At 41.1% G+C, this 22,572-nt stretch overlaps 1 protein-coding gene and 1 non-coding gene across 2 annotated transcripts in view; both read left to right on the top strand.

Annotated features, from left to right (window-relative positions):
- ECT2L (epithelial cell transforming 2 like) overlaps positions 1-22,572 on the top strand; it is a 76,284-nt gene that overhangs the window by 53,046 nt on the left and 666 nt on the right. Inside the window, 9 exon segments of the mRNA XM_036870938.1 lie at positions 5,250-5,336; positions 7,663-7,877; positions 8,850-8,997; positions 10,689-10,762; positions 10,861-10,961; positions 10,964-11,016; positions 11,712-11,771; positions 13,114-13,202; positions 21,294-21,466. Coding sequence (XP_036726833.1) covers positions 5,250-5,336; positions 7,663-7,877; positions 8,850-8,997; positions 10,689-10,762; positions 10,861-10,961; positions 10,964-11,016; positions 11,712-11,771; positions 13,114-13,202; positions 21,294-21,466 — 1,000 coding nt within the window.
- LOC118905551 lies at positions 111-217 on the top strand. Its single transcript, XR_005022256.1, has one exon. It is a non-coding gene; the product is annotated as a U6 spliceosomal RNA (small nuclear RNA).

Here is a 22,572-nt window from a genome sequence, read left to right as displayed (position 1 = left end):
TTTTTTTCATCTGTGGCCCAGGACACTTTTTTGATGAAACTAAAAATGGTTCTTCTTTTTTTTTTTTTTAAGTTGAGATTCAAATTCATAAAAGTAAAAAAGTGGGTTTGCTGCTCGCTTCAGCAGCACATATACTAAAATTGGAACGATACAGAGAAGATTAGCATGGCCCCTGTGCAAGGATGACACGCAAATTCGTGAAGTGTTCCATATTTTTAGAACCTAGTGGCAAGACGGGAATAAAGACACAGACCTACTAGAGAATGGACTTGAGGGTATGGGGAGGGGGAGGGGTAAGATGTGACAGGGTGAGAGAGTGGCATAGACAAATATACACTACCAAATGTAAAATAGATAGCTAGTGGGAAGCAGCCGCATAGCACAGGGAGATCAGCTTGGTGCTTTGTGACCACCTAGAGGGGGGGGAAAGGGAGGGTGGGAGGGAGGGAGATGCAAGAGGGAAGAGATATGGGAACATATGTATATGTATAACTGATTCACTTTGTTATAAAGCAGAAACTAACACACCATTGTAAAGCAATTATACTCCAATAAAGATGTTTAAAAAAAAAAGAAGTGGGTTTGAAGCTAGTTCTTTAGTCAAGAAAAAATAATTTTGCCAGTACTATATTCAGAATCCGTACATTCTTGGTTAAGTGAAATAATCTGGATTCAGGAAACACTGAAAATTGCATCGTCATTCAGAGAGCTGATTTCTATGAAAATGTCATTTCATGCCCATTGAAAAAGCACCTGTTTGTGATGACTGAAGGCTTGGGTGCCACCCCCAACACAAAGTCACTGTGGACAGTGTTAGGAGGAATAGACTTGTGAGTCCCCCCAGCAGGCAAATCGTCTGTTGCCCCATCAACCTGATATTCTGGAAGTCTTTGTCCACCTGGCTTTAGAGGACAGCACAGTGCAGGGAGGGGCAAACCGGGTGGACCGCTGGAGGCAGCGTCCCCTCCGCCAGACTTGCTCAGCAGAACGAAAGGCCTGCAGTTATTCAGCCCCCGCCCTCCGTCATTAGCAGACTGTGCCCCTTAGCGGCCCCTCCTCCCCATGAAGTGGCTTCTTCTTCCCAACCACAAGCATCCTCTCCGAGAGGAGTCTTAATAAACACATTCGCAGGGATATCTAAGCCCTTTAGAGGTCAGAGCCCTGCTTCCCTGCTGCCCCAACCCTAAATCTCTCTCTTCAGGAAACGCTCATGGACCATGTATTCATCAGGGTTCTCCAGAGAAGCAGAAGCGATAGGATGTGAGTGTATATATAGAGAAAGAGATTTGTTATAAGGAATTGGCTCATGCAGTTATGCAGGCTGCCAAGTTCTAAGACCTGCAGGGTGAGTCAGTGAGCTGGAGACTAGGAGAGCTAACGGAGTAGCTCCAGTCCAAAGGCAGGGCAGGCTAGAGACCCAGGAAGAGCTGATGTTTCGGTTAAAATACAAAGGCAGGGAAAAGCCAATGTCCCAGTCTGAAGACTGTCAGGTAGGAGGAATTTTCTCTTACTTGCAAGAGGGTCAGCCTTTTTGTTCCACTCAGGCCTTCAACTGATTGGATGAGGCCCACCCACATTAGAGAGGACAATCTGCTTTAGTCAGTCTCCTGATTTAAATGTTAATCTCATCCAAAAACATCCTAGCAGACATACCCAGGATAATGTTTGGCCAACATTTGGGCACTCTGTGGCCTGGTCAAGTTGGCATATAAAATTAACCATCACAAACCACTTCTCAGGCAGAGGTCAAGTCCCCAGCTTCTCAGTTCAGTTCCCTAAATACTTATAGGAACCAGTCATGTGCTAGGCACTGTGCTAGCCCTGGGGATAGACATAAAATAAGACACAGCCTCTGCCTTTAAGGTGGATAAGACTGACACATACATAGATGATGCAGCATGATTAATGCCTGTTAGCAGAATGCACAGGAGGGGGTGGGGCACAAGGGCAGGCATTTAATCGAGATTCTCTTTCTGCTTCTCAGAGTCCTTTTGCCTTGTTATGGTGGCCACTATCTCTTTGAGATTTCTGGGGATTATTCTCCCAAAAAGGTGGATGTAGTCTCCATCCCTCCTTCAGCCTGTGAAAACCTTTGAAAAATAGCACCCAGGGCTCCAGGACCACTCATTTCCCCTTGGTTTACTAAAGGGAATAATCAACATGTAACCACATTACACAGGTTCCAAATTATTCCAAAGTCCTTACAACATCTGGGTCATTCCTGACTCCCTGGAAACCTTACTGAAGTTCTTCCATCAACCTTTATTCCTAAGAATGAAACTGTCACCCTCAACCATGGACATACAGGCCCCAGAAATGTCCCTCTTTGGAGCAGGATAGCTTGAAGAAAGCAAAAGGGACAAAACTATAAGTGCTCCTTCTTGTGAAGTGTTCATTTTACATCTGAAAGACTTTACTATTGTTGAGAACAATTTCTGGAATCTCTGGCCCCTAAAAGAATGGTCACCTAGAATATTTCCTCTCAAAGATACCTCCATTCTTTCCACTGCCAAATAAAATCCACACTGAATTAAGTCTTTTCAACCTAATCATCTTATCACTTTAATAAAGTGATGCAGAAAGTTTGGGCTTAAAGTTGCCTCCATGCTGGAAATCAGGCCTGCTCTTGTTACATCGTCTGCCTGTAATAAAACTACAGTAATGTGAAACACCTTAATGCCTAGGAATGTCTTTGATATCTTCCTTTTTCAAAATCAAAGCAGAAAAAATAGGTGTTAGATTCTTATTCGGTTCTCTGTTATACACTTGAGAGCTTGTGCATGATGCCCATGAAACAAATTTGGGGACCCTAGGAAGGAAGGAAAACCACAGCTTAACGTAGGTGCTGAATTCAGATAAAATAGAGAAGCTGAGTTTCTCCACACCTTGGGGTTTATTTTTAAAAGTGTAGATACTCATCCAGAAGAGCACACAAACTCTCAGCCATGGGAGTGGAAAGTAATGCCTTCTTCTGAGATAATTGTTTTAAAGACCCTTCCACAGGGGCTTGTGTAAGAGGGCTTGTCTGCCAAATCCAGGACCAAATACACACACACACACACACACACACACGTATATACATATAGATAGACTGAGACATATATAGCTCACTCACTCTATCTATCTATCTATCTATCTATCTATCTATCTATCTATCTATCTATCTATCTATCATCTTGCTGCCCAGTCAGTAGTAACTCCTGGCCTTGATATGCCTATAGTGTTTACACTGATACTATACAACCACAGTGATGAGTCACAGCCAGAATCATAGTTGTTCTTGACAATGACATATGACATAGTTGTACCTGTCATTTTCACAACTATTTCTGGTCCCTAATTCAGGCAGCCAAGTGTTTTCTAGGAGAAGCACCAGCAATAACTAGGGTGTTAGCAATAACTAAGATCCTAGAGGAAAATTCCTAACACGTGATCCAAGGTCTCCCTTACGGGTCATGGACAGAGGCAAGGCAAAGGCCCAGCAACTCCAAATAATTGTTTTCTTAAAAATGTGCAAAGTTTGCTGCCCCTGTTACTTCATCCAAATTCATCCCTAAAAACGAAGAGGGGATGGTATCTTAACCAAAAAATAGGCTCTAAAAATCCTAATAATTAGACGGCTAATATAAAATGAGAGAACTCACTGTTTTTAGGTTCAAACACAATTACTGTGTCAAATCGATTTCCTAGCCACACAGAAAAATTTACATTTAAAAAATAGCTGTTGCTGGGAATTCCCTGGCGGTCCAGTGGTTAGGACAGTGCACTGCCACTGCAGGAGGCCCAGGTTCGATCCCTGGTCAGGAAACTAAGATCCTGCCAGCCACTCAGCATGGCCAAAAAGTAAATAAATAACAAATTTAAAAAGCTGTTGCTGAGCCAGAGGTGAAACAAAGCCCCAGCATGAGCAAGCAGGTTCTAGGATAGCCAGGGGGGGTCTAGGAGTCCACTCCTGAAGTTTAATGCCTGAGCACTCATGGGAGCCTGTACAAAAACATGATATCCCAGGTAAGGGGGCCTCCCTCGTCTGTGGGATCCACAGTCCGATCTGTACCCCTTGGGTTCTCTTAACCTCGGCCGGGCAGGTTGAGTTTCATTTTCATTTTACGCCTGCAGCCACGTCTACCTACACAACTACGGGTGTCACCACTGACTGGGTGAAGTTATCATTTCCCCATAGAAATTATCAGCACTATAATTTATTTTGAAAGAAGAGAATGTTCCACACATAGAAATTATTGTGTCAAAATGCAAAGTAGATTTAAGTATAAATACATGCCAGGCCGCTATGGGTCAGCCCCGAACGGGGAAGACAAAGGACATGGCAGAAAGGCTCCGTGGAGCAGCTGTGAAGCGCTCAGGCTCAGGCGCTGGCTGGCTGCGCGCAGTTGCAGGGCCAGGGCTCCTATACAAAGGCTTCAGGCAGCCATAAGGGAAAAATAAAAACTTGTTTTTGCCTGAGTGGAGTAAGGCAAAAGGAGTCTTGCTTACACATTGGTGTTTTTCTTTCAGTCTCCCTCCTACATGTCGAGGGGTTGCTATAGGTAGTTTTACCTTTGACTAGGAAGGGCAGCAGTAGTGGTCATTAATTATCATACGCCTCAGCACAGACATGGGACCATTGTTCCATTGCTGGGGTGGACCCTGGGATGCTGCAGGCCGAAGGGGGGGCTTTTTTTGTTTAATGTGCTAAATTATGTGGAAGCCACAAGAACAATTAACAAGGCAAAGTGAAGAAAGAATAAGCCATATTTAATGTGGAAACAGATCTAGAAATGGCATGTGAATTACTTCTGACACTTTTCCACTAGGTGAACAAAGAGGTGAATTTTATAAAGTACTGTGAGCTTTTGCTTCTGGCAGCTTAAAAGCAAGATAACTTGTTTGCACTCTGCTGCCTGGTGACAGAGCAGAGCTGAGGCAGAGAGGCCTGGTCCCAGGCACCTGGCAGGAGCTGCTCAAGAGCATGGTCCCTCTCCTGCCTCCAGGGGAACCGGGAGCTGCACTGAATTTAGTTTCTCAAGTATGATGCAGTTCCTAGGAAGCAAAAGGTTATTATTTTTTTTAACGTAAAATTTAACTTAAGAGAGGCATCACATTCGTCGAGTGCTTAATTCATTGTGTCTCAGGGCCACTATGGTTATGGCTGAAGGGCAGAGCTTCTGAACCCTCAGGGGGTTTAGCGCTGACTGGGCAGTTAGACATCCCAGGGCCCGCCCCAAATAACCAAGTCTGCATTTAATCCTCAGGAAAGAAATGTTATAGAAGATAATCCTCATAACACAAAATCAAGTCTCAGCAAAAACGGTCCAAATTTTGAGTTGCTGGTTGAGTTGGTAAGCCAATTATCACATAATAAGAATTTTCTATTTGTTTTGCTCCTGACCAAAAAAAAAAAAAAGCTTCAACCTTTATTCGGGTTCGTTCTTCCTTTTTTCTTGAAAGTTTCTCTTAGGGGGGAAAGAACCCTCCAAATATAACTGGGGGAAATCCAGCCAGTAGATTTTTCTTTTGAATAAATCCTGCTCTAAAAAGAAGTTGATAACACACCATTGTAAAGCAATTATACTCCAATAAAGATGTTAAAAAAGTAAAAAATAAAAAAAACTAAAAAGAAGTTGAGCCAAGAGGATGGACGTGTAACATCTCGGCAGCAAGAGCCGTCTCTGTGCTACTCCTTGCTTTTCTGATAGACACTAGGACAGCATTTAAAGAAATGCTACATGGACATGAAGGTGCACAGTGTTTAACTGACCCATCAGCTATGGTCTGACTTCAAACACTGAGTATAATCAATATAACTTTTAGGGCTCTGTCCTTCCATTTAGAAAGGGTAGTAGTGGGTGAAGCAGGTGCAGACAGGCAGAGGCTTGGTCCTGTGCGACAGTGACACACAGTGCATGCGTGCTGTCTAGCATTTCTGCAACACACAGCCACATTTATTTTCACGTTTCAACCTCAGAATCCTGTAAGTCAGGTGTTAGAACCCACATTTTGTAGAGGAAGAATTAAAGTCAGAAAACTTAAAGGATTTCCCTAAGGTTAGGCAACAGGCAAAGAGAGAATCTTGAATCCTGCAGCACGGAGCTCAGCCCCAAGGCTCTTTCCTAGTCACACAACACCCAGGGCTGGTTCACCTACAGTGGACGGTGCCGCCATGGACCTCGCCGGCCCCGTGCTCACTCAGCCCCAAACCCATCCCCAGGAACCACCAAGGAGGAGGGCATTTACATAGTGCAGGCATTACGATAGAATCTCATCCTATTGGTATTATTACTATTGGTAATAATACCAGACAATGGTTTTAAGACAACAACAGAAGTTCTGACAACTGAAACCTTAAGTCAAAATGATGACAAATATTAGATAACTCCAGTATTTTAAAAATACGTAAATACACATAAAATATAATGTGGGCTGTAAGCCAACTGCCAAGTGGGATATAGATGTATTTTTTAACTCATTAGATATGTCTAAATAGGCATTATATACCGACCATGTGTTTGAAAGATAAAACTTAACCAAGAACAGTGCTTATAGTATTTCAAACAGAATGAGTTTTCTGATTTTTCTCTTAAATTACTTTTACATTTTAATTTTAGTTCATGAAATTATGGTTGACGTTTCAGGTGAAGATCACATGGCATTACACGTTAGTATTGTCATATTTTATTTGGGGCAGTGTGGGGCAGACCTAGGGCTGGAGGGGAAAGAGGAAATTGTGTTCTAGGAGTTTTAATTGTTCTAGGCTCAAATATTACAAGGCCATTAGATTTTTAAAAAATTGAATACTGTAATTGTTTTCTATTGTAAAGATACTAATTTTACAACTTTTCAAAAGTACAAATATAAGGAAAAGAATTACCTAGTCCCAGTAAGGAAAATTAATTTCTCCATACATAAACATAGCACAGTTAATATCAGGATGTGGGATTTCTTTACACCAGTGTATGGCTTTTCCCTCTGCACTACAAAATAAAACAGGACTTTGATATATAGAAAATAAAGACCACCTGGCAACCTAATTACCCAGGAGTGGCGGTTTCACAGGAACTTTTCCCTCAACACGGAAAGAAGAGCCTGAGTTTCGGTATTTCATAATACTCAGTGAGAAGTAACTATTGAATTAGTTGATGATGAGAGGCCTAGCTCATGTCAGTTCTTCTGTCTACAGGATAATCAATAAAATGCTAATGGGAAAAAGAAATAGGAAAACAAAGAGTGGGCAACCCAAAGGCTTTCTCATGAGACCATCACCTCCGTAAAGGCAGTACTCTGTCTTATCATTGCAGAGCCAACAGCTAGCACGTGACACAGAATACATATTCGGATGGATAGATGGATAAAATTAAAGTCTCAATCTGCCCTCCCCAAGATCCAAGAGTTCAAAGCCCCATCCCTACTACAGCATTAAGCTGGCCAATGTGAGGGACTATTTGGTGATGATGGGGACAAGCAATGGTCAGCAGGGTCCTCCACTGTACCCTATCAAGGTTCCCTTCAACCCTGCATATCACAAACCAGAAAGGGGCACTCAGAGTGACTGCCTGACTGCTCAGTACTTTCAATTCTCTGTCTCCTTTGACCGTCAGGCTTTTTGAGGCTGTAAACCTGAAAAGAGTCATTATGCTTTCCCTCTGAGTTCCTAACGCTTTTCTACAGGAGAGAAAGCTGCAGCTGGACTCAGCCGAAAAGCGGACCAGCGTCATCAGGGAACTCTTACAGAGTGAGAGAAAATACGTGCAAATGCTGGAAATTGTGAGAGATATTTACATACGGCCACTTAGAGCAGCACTGTCGTCAAATAGAGCAATTCTGAGCGCGGCAGATATCCAGATCATTTTCTCTGATATTCTGCTGATTTAATGTCTCAGCAGGTGAACTCTGAATAGGTATATTTTGAAATATTCATTGTGCAGTGGGAGGAACCCACGCTTAATTGTTTCAGAAAGCTATGCACAGACCCAGTCATTCTCTGCCCTTCTTGGGGACCTTGCCTGATCATCTCACAGAAGACAGAGGATTCTTGACACTGGACTGAGACCAGTAGTGATGACTCCCAGGGGAGAATCCCCGCCTGGACTCAGAGCCACAGCACAAGGAGTGGAGTTCAGTGCCTGGGGATTCGATATTCAATATGCTGTTCACGCAAAAGACAATGCGAAGGGGAGCCTCGTGGAGCTGTTCATAGTCAGCAGTGTTTGGTTGCGCAATGGGAAAGGAACGGGAGGCTATAGTGGCACTAAATCACTAGGATACTTTGCTTAGAGAACCAGAGGCTGGGGGTTAGTGTAGTAACGGTATATGTTTTGAGTGTGGAACAGTTGAGAGAGAAAAGTGATCATTTGCCTTGGTGATAAAGACAAACTGAGCTTGTGCTTATCTGTCAGTAACTCTCTAGGTCACTTAGAACAAGTTCCTTAGCTCAGGGGGCCCAGATCGTATAAAAGGAACTAGGCCTCTTCCAGTTTTCAAGGCCTATGACGGCTGAATGAGGGATAACCTTCGACCCCTGGGAAATGGGCTGAGTTGGGTGATGGCATTCAGCCACTGAAGTGAGTTGAGCGCTCTCCTCTGAGCACTGCAAGAAACTGTCCCTGGGGGAGGGGGGTGGGGGACAGTCAGGGACAGCCTCTGGAGGCCAGTCTGGGGTCCTGACTCTTCCACCTGACTCAACCTGCTTCCTCACTTCCCATCTCCTCCTTTCCTGTCAAATCTGAACCGCTCAGTGTCAAGACAAAAGGATTTGACAAAAGCCCTGCCCTAAACGACTGACCACGAATTTATTTTTTAAGTTTATAGGTTGTCACTGGCCAATATTTCATGGCCACGCTTTCCTCATATTGCAGGTGGTTTCTAGATGACTTGAGAGACAGACTACAGGAATGGGGCCCAGCTCACTGCGTGGGAGAAATATTCATAAAGTTTGGAAGCCAGTTGAACAGATACACCAATTTCTTCAACAATTACCCTGTTGTTCTGAAAACTATGGAGAAGGTAAAAGATTGAGCGACCATCCAGGCACTTATTAGCCCTTCTGAGCTTGAGAGGAAGTTTCATGTGTAACCCGAAGGACTAGAATTACCAGGAAAGACTTCTTCTCTACTCTTGGCTTCCAGATCCTCTCTGGTTTACTGTGAGCTCCTTGAGGACGGGGACCCTGACTTACCTAATTTTGTGTCGCTACGGGCTGGCACAGTGCTTGACCCAGCAGCGCCCTGGAACTGGTTGTAGGACTGAACTAATCCTCATGCAAACTGCCAGACTCCCATCTGTCCCAGTTACCCTGGGGCTCTGTTACAGGAACATACTTCACGATGAGGCAGAAGCAGGACTGTTAACCCTGATTCCATGCTGCCACTACAGGCCTGGGCGGCCTTGGCGAGTCCAGCTCTCTCATGGAGAAAAGGAATTCATAATCCACACACTGGAATAAAAACACTCAATGTGTGAAATCTCACGATGAAGTAAGGAGTTCCTTTGTCTTACATTCCCGAGCGAGTGCGTTATAAACAGCTGTCCCTGTCGTGACTCCTGCCATACCCAGTCTGAGCGGGAATATGCAGCTCCCGTCTGTGCCCCTTGCTGCTCCTGTTGGGATCTCCTCTGATGGCAGTAGGATACCTCTCTTCCCTCCTCAGTTTACATCAAAAGGGTAGCAGGAGAGGCACCCTGTGACGTGGTGGTGCGCTCTGCCACTGTCCCCATGTCCACTGTGGCTGTGTCCACATGTCTGCACTGAGGCCCTGAAGGGAAAGCCCGGGGCTGGGAGGTCTCTGGACGATTCCTGACCTCAGACATTGCCCTTGGCTGTCCTCTTCCTGCCCCGCTTGGGGAGTTTAAACACTGCAGGACAACTCGATTATGTGAAAGTTGCATGAATAAAGCAATTTCATAGAACTGACTTTTAGGACAAGAGTTGGAACAAAGCATCACATATTATCACAGGCAAATTTGTGCCAACATTTTTATAGTTATGGATAATAATGTATCTATTTCACTAGCATGGGGGTGCATATAAGTAAGCACGCAATAAATGTTAGCTCTTAACATTTCTGAAATCAGTGACTATTTGACTTCTAGAAATTAGCATTACTGCCATCTGAGAAAAATGAGGTAACTTCCTGGGGGCTGTAATGGTGATGAATAATACATTTTAAAACAGATATTAAGTACAGTGGAGCACCTTTTTAATGTTGCTGTGGAAAACATGCTTAACAGCAGTATTACAGCTGAACCCATTAATAGTCTCTTACTATTAGGAAATAACCTTTATTGTGTGACAGGCACTTTATGGATAGGATTCACCCCCTCCCCACTCACTGCAAGGGTTAGATATGACATCCATGAGAAAACTGAGGCTCAGAGAAGCTAAGTAACTTGACAAAGTCACATAGAATTAGATAGAATTAAATTAGAATTCTAATTCTAATCCAGGCCTACCTGCACGCAAAGCCCATTTTCAGTTTTCTATACTTATTAAGTTCAATGAATAGGGTTAGGTTTATGGTATAATTAAAACACTATACTTCGGATATCAGTAAGCACCTATAGTGTTAATAATACTGTGATTAGATGTAGATGTTGCCTTTTTGCTTTTGAGTGCTTCACAGATGGTGCTTGCCTGGTGGAATAGAATGCTTTAAAACTGTCCTATAGAGTTTTGACAATATAATGCTCACCTTTAGTGCAGAGAAATGATACCAGCATTCCGAGCTTTCCTGAAGAGGCATGATAAGACCATTGTTACAAAGATGCTGAGGTAAGCTCTGAGGGAGAGCACAGCCGGGGCACCCCAAGTATGGGCATTCTCTGGCCGTCAGAAAGAGACCAGGGCTCCCTTGTCTGTGCCTCATACAGCCTTCCGGAGCTGCTTTTGTACCCATCCCGAAGGTCTGAAGAATATATTCATCTTCTCTATGCTCTGAGGCTTCACACTCCTGCAGAACATGTTGACCATGGGACTTGACCACTGCAATTGAAGTAATCAAAAAATACAAAGTTTACATAGATCAGGTTGGCTGCTGATAAGAGCCTGTGTCCTTTAAAAATGTTACAGTGCTTTTGTGTACTCTAACTCAAAGATCCTGAAATACCTTATCCTCCTGGGGTATTCTTTACTTCAAAGTCTTTCATCCTTTTAATGTGAAATCATTGTATTCAGTGATTTTGAACACGGGAGGGCACCTATTCTAAACCAAATCACATGAGACAATGTTTTCAGATACCTGTAGAAGTACAATAAAATCTTTATTAATATAAAAGTTTAAAAAAATGGAGTATTTGGGTGATTTTTCTAGATAACTAAAAGGAAAGAAAAAGAGTAAAACCCTTTGTTTCTGAAAGTACTTCTTCATGTATTAATTAACTTTCCTGCCTAAGTAAGTACAGCAATCACAACTATATTCTGCAGGAATTCAGCATCTTGGAGTACAGTACTCTCATTCTGAAAATATCCCTGCGATGTGCACACTGCATGGGAGTCTGGGCTGAATGTAAATGACAGCGCATTATGCCCAGAAGAAATTTTTGAATACAGTGTTGTTGCTAGCCTCATTGTTTTAAAACATATTGGGTACAGGAAATGGAGATTCTTATAATAGTTTATGAAAATACCGTGCCCTTATCAAGTGCCATAAAATATTTTAATCTATTTTTTATGTATAAAAATATCACAATTTCAGTTTCCCTAAAATCACTTTGTTTTCTAGATGAAGCAGAACATCAATATGAAAGATCAGCTGTCAGACATAATCATCTCTGGGTGCCCGGTATGTATTCTGATGCACTTGCTACATCTCATGCTCATGAATTATAACCTCAAGTCACCGGCAAAAAGGAGACATAGAGATTTTGATTCAGCTAACATCCATTGAGTGCCTGCTGTGTGCCAGGGGCTGCCAAGCTCTCATATTCCACATCCCTGTTATCGGCAAGGATGCTAGATGAGAAGAGGCACAAGTGGTCTTGACCCCATCCCATAACTTCTCTGCAGTCTGAGCACCTTTCTTGGGACTACTGTGATCATGACCCCCTTTGAGGAATGGGGCCGTGTCTTTACTGTTTTATATCTCCCTGCACATAGTATCTGGTGCAGGATTCTGCCCTGTGAGGACATCGGCGGGAATCCTACAAGTCCTCTGCTGGCTATCTGTTACCTATGGAATATAATCTGGTCCCATTCTACCTTCCTTCTCACTGCCTTGCCTACCACCTTATGATCAAACCACACAAATCTACTCACAGTTCTCTAATAATGCGAGCCTCTCTTCACACATTTGTGCTTTGCCCATGCTCTTCCTTCTCGGAAATTGCCTTCTTTTTCTACTCCACTGGATAAACTCCTATTCATCCTTTTAAGATCCATTTCAATCTTCGTCTGCCTTGTAAAGTATCCCGCAACATCTCCAGTGTGAGTTGCCCCTTCCCAGGTATTCTGCAGCACCCTGAAGGTCTCTGCCACGTTTTCCTTCAGTCCTTTATTCACAAGATTGGGAGCTCCATCTGGTATGAACTATGATTTACTTGTCTTCTAGTGTTCAGCATATACTAGGAGTTCAATATATGAATCATATTGAATTAAAATATCAATTGACTGGAAGTGTTATTGTTATTTGCTCAAACTGGGGAAGCAAGATGGAGTTGTTTGGGCCTAATTTAGATCTGCACATTTTGATAGGGAAAGAGGTGGAGATGATTGGATTACAGAAAATCCAAAATCTTGGAACTCACAGAGCCCACAGAACTTTATCTTTGGATCACTATACACATCAAGTGATCATCTCCATGGCTAGATCAGTAAAAGGGCCTGACTTCTTAATTTGTAACATTTCATTCACCTCCTTTTCTCCATAGATCCCTTCTGACTCACCCTGACCCTCACTTTATTTTTGATACTAGGAAAGCATTTATAATAAAACAATGTTTTCAATAGTTTAAAAATTAGACTACACCCTCAAATATAGTTTTCACTGTTTCACAAACAATGCTTTTTCATAAATGAACTGAGTTCTACTCAACACTTACATCTTCTGGAATATAAAATGGTTCTTCAGTAGTGGAAATTATTTTCTAAAAATTTATATATTTCTAATTTTGGTTTTTTTTTCATAGACTCTATCAGAAGTAAACAGATATCTGATTAGGGTCCAAGATGTAGCCCAACTTCACTGCTGTGATGAGGAACTAAGTTTCTCTTTAAGGTAAATATTTAACTATCCTATGGCTGTGACTGTGTCATATTTATCTTGTACCCAGAATCCAGTACAATGACTGTCATATTGTAAATTTACGATAAATCTTTGTGTTGAACTAAAAAGTTACACACACACCCCTCTCTGAGACGACGTAAGGTGTTTTATCACCTTACTCGCATACCAGGTGGCTACTGGGTAGAAAGGAAGAAATTAAATTGTCACTGCCGGGACCACTAACTCCACTGAAAGAGGAATTCTGAAGTTTGGTCACTTTCCTACTGAGAGGAGAGCCGAATGTTGCGGAGTATCACATGGATGATCTGCTCAACTCTGAGAAAGAGAAGACCAGTTGATTATCCGCAGTTAGTTACTGAGGTCAGTATTCAGAAGGTCTTACCCTAAGACCACCATGGTATTGAGGTCTCACATATCTAGTTTGTACAGTGCTCACAGTATAAGAACTATTGTGACGAGAGGGTGTTAGCATTCCCTTTCCTCCTTTAGAACAAGGATGGGCAAACTTTTTCTGTAAAGGGGCAGATGGTAAGTATTCTAGGTCTTTCTTGCTGAATGATCTCTGTGGCAACTACCTAACTTTGCTGTTGTAGCACAAAAACAGCTACATAAATACAATACATAATGAATAATACAATCTTCAAAAACAATACAATACCTAAGTGAATGAGTGTAGCTGTGTTCCAATAAAACTTTATTTACAGAAGACAAGGGGTGGGGCCATAGTTTTTCAATTCCTGCTTTAGAAAATTGTTTGTCAATCTATGTTTTCAGTATTAATGGCAAAGATGATAACTCAACAAAGAGCAACCAAATGGAGAGGAATTAACTGCAATAAAAGAAAGGAAAATTGGTTTGCCTGTTATTTCAATGAATATTTCAGTGAATGTTTCCCAAAGGCCCAGGGCAGGGTGGTGGCAGTGGCGGGGGCGGGGGGAGGTTGGAAGAAACCAGTCCCTTCACCTCGATCCCCACCTGGAGTGGATATTAAATGAAAATCAAATCACACAGTTGTGTCACTTTTCTCATTGTCACGGTGTTTTTGTTTTGTTTTTGGTCAGTAGCAATAGAAATGAGCTACAATGGTAGAAGGAAACTAGCTGTCAAGCCAGCAATTCTAAACGCACTGGTGTAGTAGGAGACATGCTAGGGATTATTTCAGTTTTTTATTATTAGAATTTATTTTACCTTCATATATTCATTCTCAAACACTCTTCCTTTATGTAAGTCCAAGTTTCTGACTTATATAATTTACCTTTTCTCTGAATAACTTCTTTTAACATTTCTTGCTAGGTAGGTAGATCTGTTGGCAATGAATTCCCTCAATGTTTGTTTGTCTGAGAATGTCTTTATTTCTCCTTCACTTCTCTTTTTAGATTTTTTTTTTTAATGTGGACCATTTTTAAAGTCTTTATTGAATTTGTTACAATATTGCTTATGTTTTATGGGTTTTTTTGTTTTTAGTTTTTGCTGTGAGGCATGTGGGATCTTAGCTCCCCAACCAGGGATCAAACCCGCACCCCCTGCATTGGAAGGCGAAGTCTTAACCACTGGACCGCCAGGAGGAAGTCCCTCTCCTTCACTTTTTAAAAAAAAATTAATTAATTAATTTTTGGCTGCGTTGAGTCTTCGTTGCTGGGTGCGGGCTCTCTCTAGTTGCGGCGAGTGGAGGCTACTCTTTGTTGCAGTGCGCGGGCTTCTCACTGCGGTGGCTTCTCTTGTTGTGGAGCATGGGCTCTAGGCACATGGGCTTCAGTAGTTGTGGTGCGTGGGCTCAGTAGCTGTGGCTCGCGGGCTCTAGAGTGCAGTCTCAGTAGTTGTGGCACACAGGCTTAGTTGCTCTGCAGCATGTGGAATCTTCCCAGACCAGGGCTCCAACCCGTGTCTCCTGCATTGGCAGGCGGATTCTTAACCACTGCGCCACCAGGGAAGTCCCCTCTCCTTCACTTTTGAAGGATACTTTTTCTGGCTACAGAATTCTAGTTTGGTGGATTTTTTTCTTTCAACACTTATTTCACTCCCCCCTCTTCTTGCTTGCATGGTTGCCAAAGAGACATCCAGTGTAATCATTACCTTTGTTCCTCTATAAGAAGGATGTTGCATTTTGTTTTGTTTTTCATTGTTGTCTCTAGATACTTTCAAGATTTTATCTTTCTCTTTGATTTTCTCAAATTTGTATTTGATATGTATAGATTTGGGGGGATTTATCCTTCTTGGTATTCTCTAAGCTTCCTGGACCTATGGTTTAGTGCTTGTCAATAATTTTGTAAAATTCTCAGCCATTATTACTTCAACTATTTCTTCTGTTTCATCCTTTTTCTTCTCCACCTGATATTCCCATTAGACATTTATACACCAATTGTAATTGTCCCACAGCTTTTGGATATTCTGTTCCCTTCTTTTTTACTCTTTTGTTTTCTACTGATGTATTTCAGGCTCACTGATTCCCTCCTTGGCTATGTCCAGTCTGCTGATGAGCCCATCAAAGGCATTATTCGTTTCTATTATGGTGTTTTTGATTTCTAGAATTTCTTTTTAATTCTTTCTTGGAATTTCCATCTCTCTGTTTATATTACCCATCTATACTTACATGTTGTCCACTTTTTCCATTAGAGTTCTTAACTTAGCTTATCTTAGTTATTTTAAACTCCCTGGTCTGATAATTTTAACAACATTTCTACCATATCCGAGTCTGGTTCTGATGCTTGCCATGTCTTATCAGACTGTGTTTTCCTGCCTTTTAGCATGCCTTATAATTTTTTTGTTGAAAGCTAGACATGATGTATTGGATAAAAGGAAATGAAGTCAATAGGTCTTTAGTATGAGGTTTTACATTCATCTGGCTAAATGTTAGCCTGTATTTACCGTTTGTTGTACCTGTGGTGTCAGAGGCTAAAATTTTCATTTTTGTTTCCCCTGTTGTCTTTGGGTTTTCCTAGATATTCCTTAAATAGAATTTGAACCTTGCAGTCCTTTTCAGCTATAATCCCTTGTTATTATAAGGAGTCCTATTGATGTGGTAGGAAGATGTGAGGGGAAGGGAAGAGTTGTATGTCCTATCATTAGGTCTCAGGTTTTTAGTGAGACTGTACCCCTGGGCTATGACCTTTACAAGTGTCTATCAGCTTTTTTACTTTTACTTTATTATATTATTATTATTATTGTTAGTCACCTCTAAGATGAGACAGGAAGGTTAGAGGTAGCTGTGCGGTTGGGTATTTCCCTTTCCTCATGTTGGTTAGATTCTGGTAAAATTGTTTCCCTTGAAGGCAGGCCTTTGCTAAGAGAATAGAACAGAACTCTGTGGGCATGTTTCAAATGGTTACTTTCTCCCTCCCCATGGGAAGAATGGGTATTTTTCTGAGTTTCACAGTGAGAACCTGGTGAGGCTCCTGGAGGTAAAACTCCTGCAAGTTTTAAACTCGTGCAAGGGTGCGGGGGTGTGGCGTGGGCCAGTGCTAGGCCTCCAGGAATTCGTAATCTCTTGAACTAGTTCACACTCAGGCTCTAGCAATTAGTCAACTTCACTTTAATATTCTTACCCGATGCTGGCTCCAGCAGGCAGTTTCTGCTTCCAGTAAGCTGGGATTCTACGTATCAGCTTGTCTCTTCAGCTTTTGGGTGGTAATCTACTTTATAACCTCACTTCTTCGATGGATCTAAGAATGGTTGATTCTGAGTTTTCAGCTTCCTTTTTGTCGTGCGATGGAAGTGATGACTTCCAAGCTCTTTACACGTCCAACCAGAAGTCTCAAATATTAGAATTTAGACTTCTGCTTTAGTATTTGGACAACAGTACATTTGAGAGTTTCAGGAAAACAGGGGAATACTACATTATTTTACACTCTAAGTACGAGGTACATTTATGTTTCAGTAGGCACTATCTCAGTGATTTTCCAAGCAATAAATACAAATGTAATTTTACATTAATATTTAAATTAAGTAAATGCAAAAAAGGTTCATATTCCAAAAGTCATCACAGAACATTTAGGCTGAAACCTTGTTTTCTGTCATTTTAGGAAGTCATATGAAACCCAAGAAATGACATTCCCACGATTTCTATCAGGGATTTCTACTTAGAGGAAAGTCTGCTTATATTTATGCACACGGTGCCAACTCATGAGTCTAAAGCTTTATAGTTTACCACATATTTTCACTTCTCTCATTTGATATACTCTTTACAATCATTTGGTGAGGAAGGTAGGAATGGAACCATGTTATGCGTGGGGAATCTGGACTTGAGTAAGTTGTCTGAGGTCACATTACTAATAAGTGCTTGTTTAGAATTCAAAACCAGGTCTCAGTGTTCTATCCACTAATTAGACCAGCAGGTGGCAAGATGAACTGAGACTTCCTCATAATAAACTCACCAACATAGCAACAAGTACTAAACAAATTACCAATAAACAAGAGCGGTGACACAAAAAGAACAAGTAAATATTTGTACTATAAATGAAAAAATTTGCTCTGAGGTAGAGATGAAGTCACAGTCATTTTAGAGTTAGGAAATCTGGAAGCATTTGTCGCTCTCTGGATATGGCCCTCAGAGTTCTGGGTTTGTTAAGCTTTTATAATACATTATGTACCTTGGAATTTTTATATTATTGTTTGTTCAGAAACACCAATTTTCATCTATGTGACTTTAAGCTTGCTGATTTTTAGCATTTTTGTTTATTTTTGTTCCCTTCTAATGGGGGGTGTCGCCAAAGATGCAAAAGTGGAGCCCTCTAAGACTGGTGAATACAGGCACGGCTTTCAATCACCAAATAGAGCCATCCATTTCTCAGACCCCAGAGTCCTCTTGAGGAAACAAACTACTACACTACCGAGCATGCATACTGTTAACAATCCTTTTAGCTTACCCAAAGGGACCTACAGTCATTTGCCAGGGCAACTAGGCGCTGGGGAAGGAGAAATACCCAGACTTCTCAGGGATACTGGACTCTGGCTCTGAATTGACTTTTATCCTGGCAACCCAAAAAGCCACAATGATCCACCACTCAAGAGTTTTGGCTCAGGTCAGCTCACAGAACCAATAACCTACTGTTGTCTGTTCATGCCAAAGGTTTTGCTCTGAAAATTACTTTCAAAGTTTTATGTATTTATGGAAGTTGGGTACTTTGTCTCTTGGTCTGGCTAATGTAGTAATTAAACAACAAAACACTTCTCGAATGGTGTTAAGAATTTAAACTATGGTTGGCTGAGTCATTGAGCCTATTTGTGAATTAGCAAAGAAATCCTATCCAAGTTCAAGGAAGAACTCTCACCTTGGAGTTGGCTCTTTTGAATGCGAGCAGAAGCAGCTTTATGAAACCCTAGTAGGATCCAGAGTTTCCATTTCAGTTGCTCCATTATGTCAGTATGAAGGGCAAAATTATTTGTTTTTACATGTGCATTAGAATTCAGTTTTTAAAAAAAAACTCTGTTGTTTTTTGTCTTTGGATGAAAATTACCAGAGATCTTGGGGGGTGTAAATGGTTTTCGGAAAGCTTTATTGTAGGTAAAATTCATTTATATATAATTTAAATAGCACTTTCCTAATCAGATTAAAATAATAAAAACCTCTTTGTGCGTTTATCTTTCCCTTCTCATGTCCTCAGGTTACAAGTGGCCTCAACTCCAAGCTCAAGTTAATGTGCCTGCTCCTTCCCTCCTCTGGGCCATCCACCCACCCAGTCCAAGTGGGTCACAAAACTAGAATTCTCCTTCATTTACCTCTACTTTCAATGCTGTCCCTTCCAAAGGAAAAAATCAAACATCTGTTGACCAAGCAAACACACCCCTTTCAAAGCTACTTCTTCAAAACACTCTTGTAGGCACATTCCCTGGTCATTCAGATAGAACGGCAAAGTTTTATTATAGCTTTAAACATTTTTCTAAAATGGTATGATGATTCTTATCAGTAGTAGGGTAAAAATATTGCCAAAAAAGGGTCGAGAATATGGGTGAAGTTCTTCTGCCTATTTAAAGTGGCCATTCACCATATACAGCCCACCACACACCGATTTAAACGCACCCCATCTTTCTTGCTTCCCCTCTCCCTCATCCCTAGCTCTATGTGCTCCATTATTCTCAGAATAACCTGTTGGATGACCACTGCATTTCTATCTATCCACACACCTAACGTGACCTGTATTTCCTAACACTCTCCAAACAGCTAAACCTGAAGTATAGCACTCCTTAAAAATGTTTAACTCCCGATCTAGTCCTTTGCCTACCTCACACGCATGACTGTAATAAACAACTTAAGTGCCTCACTAGTCAAAGTGCGGTTGGCATATCAGCATCACCCAGGAGCTGTTAGAAATGCAGAATCTCAGGCTACTCTAGCTCTACCGAATCAGAATTTGCATTTTAATAAAATCTCTGGGTAATTCAGATGCACATTAAAGTTTGTACTATGTATGTCAGAGCCATTATAATATAAAGTGGATTCTAAATGTGAATTATAGCAGCTTTTATTGAGAACAATCTGGAAATCTTTGACAAAAATATATATGCCATTTGGTCAGTCAGTCCTACCCTTGGAAATCCTGATAGAAATAGCAGCACATGTAAGGAATTTGTTTATATGTAAGGAATCGATTTATCCCAACATTGCTCACAGTGGCAATAAAGAAAGAACAAATGAAAGGAGGAAGAGAGAGAGGGAGGGAAGGAGGGAAGAAAGAGACCTGAGCTTGTCAACAAAGCAAATGCCCATCAAACGGGGAAGAGTTGGATAAATGATGGTTCATCCACACTATTAAATATCACTTCGTCATTAAAAAGAACTTGAAGTGATTTCCATTGATGAGAAAATCAAGAAAAAATTCTGGAATAATACTTGAAACAATGGCACCCTACCTGTAAATAAATGTATATACAGGTACATATGTGAGTGACTACCTGGGCAGGTTAAAGAAAAGTGGAAAGATATGCACTAGTTTGGTAACTTGGGTGACCTGAGTGGAGGGAGGAGTGAGCCAAGCAAAAAGAAAAAGTGAAACAAAAGAACAGTACACTAAAAAAGCTGATAGTATATACTGATGTTACTTTAGCATTTCTGTAGAACTTTATGTGGATCTAAATCAACAACTTAAAAATTAAACAAAGATGATGAAGATAAAAAATGAGAGAATTCCTCTGAATAAGCCAGTAAATTGACTCACTTCCTCAGAGTAACTTCCTGCGGGTTGCTTGATGCTTCTTAGCAAAACATATTTTTTTTCAGTCATCCTCCATCAAAATAATGAGCTTGCTGCACTTGGCCATTCCTGGTGGGGGTGGAGACGGGGGGGGGGCCTTGGTGGGGCTCCCCCAAGCTCCTCCCTAGCACATCACTTGATGCTCCATTGAGTACTGACATGAGATAACCCAGACTAGAATACAGTGAAACCTACTAAACACTGTGACCTGGGTCCACCAACAGAAGATACTAGATGGAGGTTGGGGACACCGTATTTTGCCTGCTGATAAACATGCCTACTGTTGACCATGGTAGCAACCCCTGTGGAAATGAAGAGCTACTTAATTCCAGCTTTTCATACTTATCAATTTTCTTCCAATCAAAATTAGAAAAATCCCTATTTCTTACTTAGTGAATGCTTTTCTTTTCCCTGCTTCCTACTTAAGACACCTTGCACCTTACTGATTCTTGTGCTATTTTCTAACCCAACGTGTTACCCTTAAAGATGAAACCAAACCAAATGAAAACGTATTTTCCCCAGGTTGCCTAAATACATCAAACACGAAATACCAACCTTTTGACAAAAGTTTAAAAACACAGCTTTAACCTGATTCATGTCATAAAGTTGGGAAAGGGCAGTGTTCATTTTTCCTGCATTGATTGGATACTTGTCCAATGGATAAGCTCAAACCATTTCACCAGGAACCTTGAGGCCCACCCACATGACTGGTCTGAGAGACAGAGGGACTATTCACACCAGGAGAAAAACACACAGAGAACTTCAATAAGCCATTCAAAAGGTTTGAGGTAGGGAAGAACCTTGACTAGCGGCTTATCAATGTAAAGATGGTGAACTGTGTAACAAAACACATATGTAAAACTTCTAAAACTGCTCCTTCCCTTTTTTAACCCAGGCTCTATGAACATACCTGTGACCTCAGTCTTTTCCTCTTCAACGATGCACTGCTTGTTTCTAGTCGGGGCACGTCTCATACTCCGTTTGAAAGGACTTCAAAATCAACCTACCAGTTCATTGCATCAGTGGCCCTTCAGAGACTACTCATAGAAGATATTCCAGATTCCAAATGTATGTATTCTTTTCCTCCTAAGAGTTAAATACCTTTAGAAAGCTATATTATATAAAACATATTAACTATTAAAATAGAAAAGCAGGACAAGAACTGGAATTTGAGAGTTTGCAAACAATTTCCCAAATACTTTTAGGGTCTCATTAATGTAAACTTTCATCTACCTCTAAAATAGCAAAAGAAAGGAATGCTGGCATTGTCAGACACACACCCTAGACATTAAGAAAACAGCTTTCAAAAATCACAAAGGGAGACACAACCCTACATCACTGTGAAGGATTCTTTGAAGTGGTCTGACAGGAGAGCTGGAGTCCTTAACCATTACTCTATTTTGCTTGAGGATGTTACAATTTTAGGTTTTTATCTACTACTTTTCCATTCTACTAGGACTAAGTGATTTTTGCAGATTTGACTGTACCTTTTCTTCCGTAACTTCATATTTAAGAGTTCTTCTATAAAGGATCGATTTGCAAAGGGTGTTTAATAACAAACAGTTCATTCATAATAATCTCAACAGAAATATCACTTGTTACAAAAAGAAATCCTACGTAAACCTACTGTACCTATTTTTAGTTTTTATCTTACATTCTACTTCCCAGTCTTAAAAGGATCTGTATCTCTTTCCTATACTTCTGTTAGGCCAGGCAATCTGAATATAACACCTCTCATTCCAATATTCTTCACTGCATGTGAAGGTAGGACTTAAGGTTAAAGCCAGAACCAAGATCTTAGAGAAGGAACTTATCTAAAAAGGTCTGCTTCCCATTAGCTGCAGCCCCATTTAAAATCTGAGGATGAGAAAAAATGAACACTAAATGTGGGAATAAATACTTCACCTAGAAGACAAACTCAGCTAAGGTAGTTACCCATAACATGTATGACATGTCTCCTTTCACCTCCCCTTAATCAGTTATGCTCTATGTCAGAACATCATAATGTTAGCTAAAAGTGGGCATTCAGCTAAGTCGCTGGCTTAATTCTGTCCTGGCCTCATACCAAGGTGGCCTAGGTCGAGCTCTCAGCATTTCTTATCTACAGTAACTCTTAGTAAAGACCTTTACTGGTTCCAGTACCTTCTGGAATTAAATAACATTACATCGTCTAT

This window comes from Balaenoptera musculus, chromosome 12 (genome assembly GCF_009873245.2).
Source record: "Balaenoptera musculus isolate JJ_BM4_2016_0621 chromosome 12, mBalMus1.pri.v3, whole genome shotgun sequence".
NCBI lineage: Eukaryota > Metazoa > Chordata > Mammalia > Artiodactyla > Balaenopteridae > Balaenoptera > Balaenoptera musculus.
Note: the sequence above shows the minus strand (reverse complement) of the source record. Positions and strands in the feature narration are given on the sequence as shown.